The following is a 9823-nucleotide window of genomic DNA, read 5'->3' as shown; positions in this document are numbered from 1 at the left end:
GGAAAGAGTTTCTCACATTTGGCGTTAGATATTTCACATTAAGAAATTATTTTGTGTAACGGTAGGGTTTAGTATTAAAATAAATTAATATAGATATTTGTTCCCTCTTTTCTTTTCTTTCGACAAATTATTATGAATGTAAAACTCTTTTCTTTTTTATCAGGAAAAAAAAAAAAAACTCTTTCTTTTCTTATTTGTTTTCACTCGATTTCTTTTACTTTTTACTTCCTTTTTTCTAGCACCTTTGCAAACACAAAACAACAACAGCAGCAGCAGCAGCACTGCGGCAATAATCTGTATACACGAATAAACTTCATCTTCTTTCGTTTTTTTTTTTTTTATAAAAAAAAAAAGAGTTAAATTTGTCAGAGTTATATATAATTGTACATTTGCTGCGCAATATATGTAATTGTAGAAAATTTCGGTAAACAAAGGTCCATACGCATGCATGAGAATTATAATTGACATCGCGAAGAAAATTTAGCAAGAGAAGGGCGAAGAAAAAGAAAGGAAAACAAATGAAATAGCCACACAACGCATTATTTTTTTCCATGTTTTCATTAAGACTTGACACGTTTCCAAAAGCAACATCACGGGAAAAAGGTGAAGTAGAGGTTACAATTTCCAGAGCGTTGGTCTCTATCAATAGCATTAAGGAGATTTGTTCAAATTTAATTGGTGGAAAACAAAGAAAAGACTCTAAAAAAAAATAAAAATAGCAGGTCAACTGTTACTAGCTTATCAATCCTTTTCATATATAAGGATTTGGAATTGTTATTTAATTTCCCAATTTTATTTGTAGTTTCTTGTTCATATTTGGGATAGATTAACAAATAAATATGTTAGTACCACTTTCATAATAGGTAAGGAGATAGAATATATTGAACCAACTTCCACTATTTCACTCTTCTTTTTTCCAAAGTAATCTTTTACTATTCTGTAAAATCCCTATTATTTTAAGCGAATCAACGGATGTTAATTAGGTTTATCTCTCTCTGTTTTTTTTTTTTTTAATACTTTTTGTTAAGCTTATAATGGCCTCTGCTACATCACCTAGTAAAAGAATTGTGTTGTTCATATGGTGGATTCAGGTATTGTCATATCAGTTGTTCTTTTCTGTTCTCCTGTGCGCGTGCGCTAGAAACATTGGTGATTACTTCTCAATGAGTTGTTATATATATGCATAGAAGATAAAGAATCTAATCATGTGGAGTAATAGTAAATGGGAATGTCGTAAGTGCTTGACACCACTCTTTAGTCTTCACAAAATAGTAATGTCGTTCACTAATACCATATCCCCAGTTTTTGTCTTAACAATCCAATTATACAACTAATATAATCAAATTTACGTTATGAAAATGCGATAGTTACAATCACTAATCACCCATATTAATATAACACTAAAATATCAGTAGCTACTTTTAGTATTTTTCAATCATGCGGGACTTGACCTTGAAGTGATTGAGGTGGTCCAAAAGGGTTAGTGTTTTGGATTGCTGCAAGCATAGTAGCATTCATCTAACTTTGTAATAAATATTCGAATGGTCAAAATAAATAAATAAATAAATAAAACTTTGTAATATTCTAAGGGTTCCACTTTATTGAAACTCAATTTGCGGAAGCAAAGCACCAAGAATTATAAACCATAAGAGATGCTAGAGAATGTCATACAAAAACAGTTATAAAAACGCCCAAGATTGGGTTTGGTTGGTTAATAATCCACGCAACTTGCTTTTTTCAAGTGACTCGTGATCGTGAATACTTTAATTGATGCCGTGAAACCTTTACCATCCAAATCTTGTCAAAATTATTCCCAAAGTAACCCCAAATTATGTCATATATGAGACTCTCAAATAGTGAGGGCACAATTATGGATAAGTGAATTATGGACAAAACTCATTATTGAACCCCCAGCTTTATGTAAGAGACTAGTGTGAGACTGTGTATCAGTATATTAAACTACTTTTGTGAGCATTAGGAATAAATATACGTACCAACTCTATAATATATATATATATATATATATACATATATAATTAGAAATTCCATATAGTTGTTACATTGTATTCTTGGACCTAAAAAAAGTGAATTGCAACATGATAGGAATATGACAGCTAAATAGCTAGCTTTTCTAGCAATAGAACTAAACAAAGAAATAAATACCTGAGTTTGTCTTATAGTCCAAAATCCAAATGGTTGTTAGCCATTGCTATCGGCAATTCATATCTGGTTCAAAAATCGGATTGTGTGTCCAAAATAAATGTCTAAAAAAAATGTAGGTGGCAACAGCAAGAAATTAACGATACGAAAATTTTCTTAACTTAGAGCACGTTTCGTGTAAGGGTTCTAGAACGCGGAACCATAATTCTAGTTTAAATCAGTGTTTATTTACAAAAAGTAAAAAGTGGTTCTGATTTGACTGACTCAGAATCAGTGTTTGGTTTGGATGGTTCTAATACAATGTTTGAACCTTGATGTGATGTTTTAAATGATTCTAAAACTAGCTCCCCCTTGATTTTGGGTGGTTTAAACCCTTGATTCTGATTCTGATTTCAGAACAATGATTTATACCCAAAATTATGAATCATGATTCTAATTTCAAAATCAAAACTAGAATCACCTTGATTTAAACCTTTATACCAAACGAATCCTTAGATATATATCAAAATATCAAATTGAAAGTCTTGATTTTCCTCTAAAAATAAAAAATGGATGTCCAGATTTTTTTCGAGTATAATAAGAACATGTTTAGTTTGCTGATTCGATAATTTAATTCGAGTTGAGATGTGACTTTATATGAGAGTTTTTTATTGTATCAAAAAAATTAAATGTGACTGTTTTTAAAAACTTTTTACAATAATAAAATTTAAATTTTAAATTTAAATGATTAAATTAAACGGATGTAAATTAACAATTCATCAATAACGAAATTCTAGGTACTGGCTTTTTCTTATCAGTGGTTGTACACAAATCCAAATCCCGAACTCCCTAACCGTACGATGCAATCACACAAAAGAATATCCAGCCGTCCGATCAGTCTACTAAACTGGCTTTTAAAGAATCTAGACCGTCCCATCTCGTCACCCCACAAAGCAGATGCATGCCCCTGTCAATTTTTAACAGTGAAACCTCCGACCAAACGAACAACACACGCGTACGGCGTACTACGTAGATTTCGTTGTCCAGAATTTAAGGGACCCACAAGCTACTCTTTATGCCGACGTGGATGTACATTCGGGTGCGTACTTCTCACGAGAGCCACATGCTCGAAAGTCTGCCGTATTAGATCCAGTGCAGAGGCGACAGAAACTTAACGACAGATTGACCGTTGAAAACGCGGGTCCCATGTGGAGGCGCGATTTGACGGTGGAGATTCGGTTGGCTTTTGTAACAAAAGCGTGTGCGCGCGCGTGCTCTCTCTCTTGACAAAATTGGAAAAGGGAGAACGAGGATTGAAGGAGAGAAAGGAGCGCATATCAGCATCCCCTTCTCTCGGACAATAATTTAAAAAAAAAAAAACAAAATCCAAAGATTTTTTATTTTTTTATTTTTTTATTTTTAAATTCTATTTTTTTTCTCTATATAAACCATAGAGTTTGTACGCTGAGCATAGTGACTGGCACAGTTTCTTTTTGAGGAGATCTTTTTTCATGTCTAGTCTCTGAGCTGAGCTTCTCGAATCTGTTATTGGTATTGAATTTTGTTTCATATTTCTATGTTACTTTATTTATTTTTTTTTGTTTTTTTTTTTTTTTTTTTTTTTTTTTTTTTTTTTTTTTTTTTTCTGTTTGGTTGCTTAGAAACTAGTAAAAGTAAAGAAGATCAAACTTGTTCTTTGAATGTGGAGAAAACAATTTTAATTATCTGTTTTTCATGGTTCAGTGATCCTTTTGTTTAAAGGAAAAATCCTTTCTTTCTCGTCATTTTTTTTTTTCGTTTTGCTTGATTTGTTCTTTTCGTTTTAACTCAAAGTCATGATTTATTTATTTAGCTTTTTCTTTGTCTTAGTTTATGTAGTGTAAACAGTAGAGAAAAGGGAAAAAATGGCAATATCCGGTTCGGCTGGGCAGCCACAGTTCATTGCGAGCACTGGAAATCGAAGCCTCTCAAATGCGCCGCTAATTGAGAACTCCGATACTGATCAGATTGTCGTTCCCGATGTGAGTTTCATCTTTGTTTGTTAATGGAGTTCTTTTGCAGAAAGATTTGAGAATTGAATGGCCCTAAAACTGTTTGGAATAATGCTTTGCTGAGATAAACGCCTAAGTTCCTCCTCCTCCTTCTCTCTCTCTCTCTCTCTCTCTCTCTCTGATTTCTCTCTCTCTTCTCTGTATTCTCTTAGTATTTTGTTTTATTGGATACTATCAAATGTGGTAGTTTGTGGGCGATTAATTTGAGTGTTAACCTTGTAGTAGGAGGCTACCTTCTTCAAAACTCACAAGCACAGTGAAAAATTTTGGATGAAGATGAAAAAGTCATGTGATATATAGACCAATTGTGAGAGAGATTGGTGAAATTACTAAAAAAAAACTCGAGAAATAACTATATGCATATTTTTGGTGCAATTTCAGAAATTTAAAACTCTAATCAGGGGTCAAGACAGTAAATGATACCAAAAAAATGAGGCATGACGATAAACATGCATTGATTTTTCCCCCCTTCTTCAAATTAGGTGGCTCTCCTGCTTTGACAAAACAAAAAAAACAAAAAAAAACTTGAAGACTAATTAGCGCTTTAATATATACATATATATATATATATATATATTTGGGAAAACATTGAAATCTTGATGGTGACTTCTCAGTAAGCACTACTCTAAGTTGAGCTATAGTTCCACTAAAAGAATTCCTGGCTTTTCAACTAATGCGGATTATGGGCTGTTCATTGTTCTTTTCGCCAAAAAAAAAAAAAAAAAGAAAAAAAATCCTTAATGATCTGATGAGCAGACTAAGAACGAGATGTAATCTAATGCAGAGAAAAAAAAATTGTCTAGCATGTACCATTCAATTTCGAAATGCCATTGTGAGAGCTTTATCTAAAGTGCACACCTGCTTTTTTATCACTAGAGATATGTGTACGTAACATTATTTTCTTCATGCATTTGCTACCCATTATCATGCTACATAGTACATATCTGATATACTGGAAGATAAAGTAACGATTGTATGCCGTACTAGAAGCTGCCTATATGATGCAACGGATGATTTTTATTATAAACAAAGAATTATCTTCACGGACTTATCAATTGGGACATGTCTTTTCTTTTGTAAATTTTGATTCAATATTCTTGCGTCGGTCTGCATTTCAGCTGTTAAAATATATGTCATATTTCTTATTTGTGTCCTAACTGTTAGAAGTTTGTCAATGTATTTGAGAGGCGTGTTTGGAGGCTAATTGCTTGATTGTGGGGACTTACAATTTGTTTATGCAGAGAAAGAGCTGGAAAAACTTCTTTGCCTACATGGGACCTGGATTTCTTGTTTCTATTGCATATATTGACCCTGGAAATTGTAAGATGATAAGCTCTCAATCATTTTGTGCTTCCAGATTACACGTTTAAAAATGACATTTCAGTAAGATGTTTATTTTTTGTGGTTCGCAAACAGTTGAGACGGATTTGCAGTCTGGAGCACAATACAAGTACGAGGTGTGTCTTTCACCTTTTGATATTAAAAATGTTGCAACCCGTTCTAGAAGGAACAAGAGTTCTTCATACATATTTCTTAACCATACTTGTGTAAGATTATTTGTATAAAATTAATGTGAAACTTCGTCTTTTGCAGCTGCTTTGGATAATATTGGTGGCTTCTTGTGCCGCTTTAGTCATACAGTCACTTGCAGCCAATCTTGGGGTTGTCACAGGCATGTGATTTTCAATCTATACACTATATATTTTGTGGCCATTGGTCCAAATTATCTTTATCAAACTGGTCCTTATCAAGTGTTGTTCTAAATTGTAGGAAAGCACTTAGCAGAACACTGCAGAATGGAATATCCTAGGGTGCCCAACTTCATCCTGTGGGTTCTAGCCGAGATTGCTATAGTTGCATGTGACATTCCTGAAGGTAAAAGCTTAATACATCCTTTTCTCTAACATCAATCGTAAACATTTCTTTTTTTAAAAGGAATTTATGGCCAAAGCCTGAAGGATTGGAATTTTTTTTTTTTTTTTTTCCAATGCTTCATTTTAAAGATAGTAATATATGAAATTATGTTTTCAATGTCTCATTTTTAAATGGCTTTTTATTTGCAGTGATTGGAACTGCATTTGCTTTGAACATGCTCTTCAATGTTCCTATATGGTGTGGTGTTCTTCTGACAGGACTTAGTACTTTAGTTCTTCTAGCATTGCAGCAATATGGGGTACCTTGATATATTTCTTGTAACTTAGAAACTCTGCAATTTGTTTCTGGATATTTCATGGCTAAAATTGAAGCCAAGTCCTTAACTCTGTATACAGGTCAGGAAACTTGAATTCTTGATTGCATTTCTTGTACTCACAATTGCCGCATGCTTCTTCGTGGAGCTTCACTACGCAAACCCTGATCCGAAAGAAGTTCTGAAAGGACTTTTTGTTCCCCAACTGAAAGGAAGTGGTGCCACTGGTCTTGCAATTTCACTTCTTGGTGCCATGGTTATGCCGTACGTTTAGAATGTTTTCGCAGTAACTGTATGGTTTCTTCCCTTGGCTTACCATCTGTTCTTCTCTAACTACATTTTCCCCTATGTACTTGTTACAGCCACAATCTCTTTCTCCACTCTGCTTTGGTGCTCTCTAGGAAAATACCACGATCTGTCCGTGGCATCAGAGTAAGCCTTATCTTCAATGGACTAGCCTTTGACATTGTTGGATTCTTTTCGGAATATAAGATGTGAAAATTTTGACATATTCATGTGGTGCTACATCTGATGAAACACACTACTTACAGGAGGCATGCAGATTCTATATGTTTGAAAGCGCCTTTGCTCTCATGGTGGCCTTTCTAATTAACATATCAGTTATTTCTGTGAGTGGAGCAGTTTGCGGTTCTTCAAGTCTGAATGCTGAGGATCAGAAGAGCTGCCAGGACTTGGACTTGAACAAGGCTTCCTTTTTACTAAGGGTATGCTGTGTTACAATGTTTACTAATACTCTGTCACTTTTGTTTTCTTGGCATTTGGTCGGTCAATTTTGTTACATCTCAAATTTCAGTGTGTATTTTAATGTTAATAATGGTGTTTTACATTTATCTGCATGCATCAGAATGTCTTGGGCAGTTGGAGTTCAAAACTTTTTGCAATTGCTCTGCTGGCGTCTGGTCAGAGTTCTACTATCACAGGAACATATGCTGGGCAATATGTTATGCAGGTAATTGTGCTAGGACCATACAGTTTTGTCACCATATATTGTAAACTGATTAATGTAGGTAATACTTGTTTTGTTGAGACACAAGATTCTTATGCTTTCACTTTCCCTCTCTAACGTGTTCATCTCCAAATTTTTCTCTTTAAAGGGCTTTCTTGATTTACGACTGAAGCCATGGATTCGCAACTTTTTAACCCGATGTTTGGCTATAGTCCCTAGTCTAATAGTTGCAATCATTGGTGGCTCTGCTGGGGCTGGAAAGCTAATCATTATTGCATCTGTAAGATATGCTTGTATATATAATAAATTCTATCTTGCTAGTAAAACAAGGGAGCTCTGAATATTAGTACACAGAACATTACAAATATTACCCTTCAATTTTAGTGCCTAGGGTACTACAATTTTTTCTTTTTCCGCCCTCTGCACATCTTGTGTTTTTACATCCTTTTATCTCTCTCTCTCTCTCTCTCTCTCTCTCTCTCTCTCTACAGATGATTTTATCATTTGAGCTCCCTTTTGCTCTTGTTCCACTTCTCAAATTCACAAGTAGTGAGACCAAGATGGGGGCATGCGTCAACTCTGTCGCGGTAAAAGTCTATCTTACCCCATTCAGTTCTGTACAAATTTGATTACTTGTTCTTGGAAAGTTTAAATTTGTCTCTGAATCCAACCTGTATTTATATATGCATACGTACATAAGCCGACAAGTCATTAACTAGTTTTATGTTCATCACAAAATTTGCAGATCTCAGCTATAACTTGGATTATAGGTTCCCTGATTATGGCCATAAACATATACTATCTGATGACTGGATTTATCAAGCTGCTTCTTCACTTACAAATAGTGGCGGCTGTGTTTCTTGGCATATTCGGGTTCTCGGGGATGGCAGTGTACTTGGCTGGAATTGCATATCTGGTTTTCCGAAAAAACAAGGAGGCCACACACCTTTTGGCGTTCACAATGCCCGAGAGCAGACAAATGACCGCCAATGAGCAGAGCAATGCCTCAATGTATTGTCTCCCAAGAGAGGACATTGTGAGCATGCAATTGCCCCAAAGAAGGTCCACTGTTGATGTTGACTAAGTCTCCTATATTTGGTGAAGGTAACATTTGTAGGACATTTAGCTTCTTCTTAGGGTCCTAAAGTAGTGAAAAATGCTCGGGACACCATCGGTGCTAAGAACCACCATTAATAGAAGGTGGGTCTCACTGGTGGACTCTGTAACATTGTTCTCTTAGTAGTACTAATTTAAATAAAGTAAGGTATGGAAACTAGCTGGATTATTACATAATCCTACGTAGCTCTTATATATATGATGTCTTTTCGTAACTAGCTTTTTATTCGTTCAAATTGGTCTTCACGTTCCTTCATGATGAAAGAGTGAAAAAATGAAATTAAATAAAAAAGTGTTTCTCACTAGTTTGATGCCTGCCTAACAAACTCTCTTTCTTAGTTAAAGCCCCTCTTACTTTCGAACACAATTCTAGGTAATCTTTCCTTTTCATTTCTTTCAATATTTCTATATTGTATGTCAATAGAGTCCAAGTAGTTGTTGCCATTGATTATATTTACTATGTCTAAACTTTGTCCAAAAATGTGCACTGTGTGAATCACTATCTCACCAAACACCTACCATTGGCTACGGGTCAATTTTGAAGATATTGTTTAAACTTGACGTTGCTCAATTTATCAACCAACTTTAGATAATAATTTTGTAAAGTTACATAGGCCTTGCCCATATGACCAAGAAGATAGTGACCACAAGTTTTGGAAGAAATAAATGAAAAGAAGAGAGTCAATGTTTTCTTGAATAGATACCAAATGAGAAGATTAATCTCTAAATTAGTTGAAACTCAAAGCCCATTTTGAAAACTTCAGAGGGAAAATGGTGTCCCAATATCCATGTGTTGAGTATATTGCGACTTATATATATTGATTTGTGTCCAAAAGATTCTCATTTGAAAGTAGCTAGGGGAGGTTGCTTCCTAACCCCAGGGAGTATTTTATATTTATATCGCGCCTCTTATAATTGGTAGGAAAAAAAAATACAGATGGGGACTAAGATTAAATGTTCATATGTCATCTTCCCCTTATGCACGTTAGAAAAGGGAGGAGGAATAGTAGGAACGAGAATTCATGAAATTGGGAATAATGGATATATAAAATGTTCAAGTTATGTGGAATAAGATATGTGATTGGATCACGAAATCTTTTCGTAACAAAACGTATCCAATTACACTCTTCTCTCTCTTGTGGGGCAGTTAGGGTTTCATATTTGAGATTACTATTTAGGGCCAGAGTCTGGCACTACTATTGGCTGTTCGCTAGACTCTCGGTCCTTGAAATGGTGGTTGAGGCAGTACGTGTCTGATTGGCGATTGATAGGCTCGGATCATTGGCGATGGAGACTCAGATTTTGCACATTGGAGTCTGGTGGCATCGCTGTTTTGGGGTCCTAGCCCCCTCATCTGTGTGG

General features: G+C 34.9%; 1 protein-coding gene across 2 annotated transcripts; it reads left to right on the top strand.

Annotated features, from left to right (window-relative positions):
- The first annotated feature begins 3596 nt into the window (after positions 1-3596).
- LOC21396684 (metal transporter Nramp6) lies at positions 3597-8695 on the top strand. 2 transcript variants are annotated; one of them, XM_024162885.1, is made up of 14 exons: positions 3597-3690; positions 4009-4160; positions 5432-5510; positions 5607-5647; positions 5784-5862; positions 5961-6065; positions 6254-6363; positions 6461-6642; positions 6741-6810; positions 6930-7103; positions 7244-7348; positions 7494-7625; positions 7837-7932; positions 8091-8695. In XM_024162885.1, the coding sequence occupies exons 2-14, from the start codon at positions 4044-4046 to the stop codon at positions 8427-8429; spliced, it is 1629 nt and encodes a 542-aa protein (XP_024018653.1). In that variant the 5' UTR covers positions 3597-3690; positions 4009-4043; the 3' UTR covers positions 8430-8695. The 2 variants fall into 2 exon arrangements, with proteins under 2 accessions (XP_024018653.1, XP_024018654.1); XM_024162886.1 differs by lacking the exon at positions 7494-7625.
- Positions 8696-9823: the final 1128 nt, after the last annotated feature.

This window comes from Morus notabilis, unplaced genomic scaffold (genome assembly GCF_000414095.1).
Source record: "Morus notabilis unplaced genomic scaffold, ASM41409v2 Scaffold410, whole genome shotgun sequence".
Classification (NCBI taxonomy): domain Eukaryota; kingdom Viridiplantae; phylum Streptophyta; class Magnoliopsida; order Rosales; family Moraceae; genus Morus; species Morus notabilis.
The sequence above is the reverse complement of the archived record's forward strand: the minus strand, read 5'-3'. Positions and strand labels throughout refer to the sequence as shown.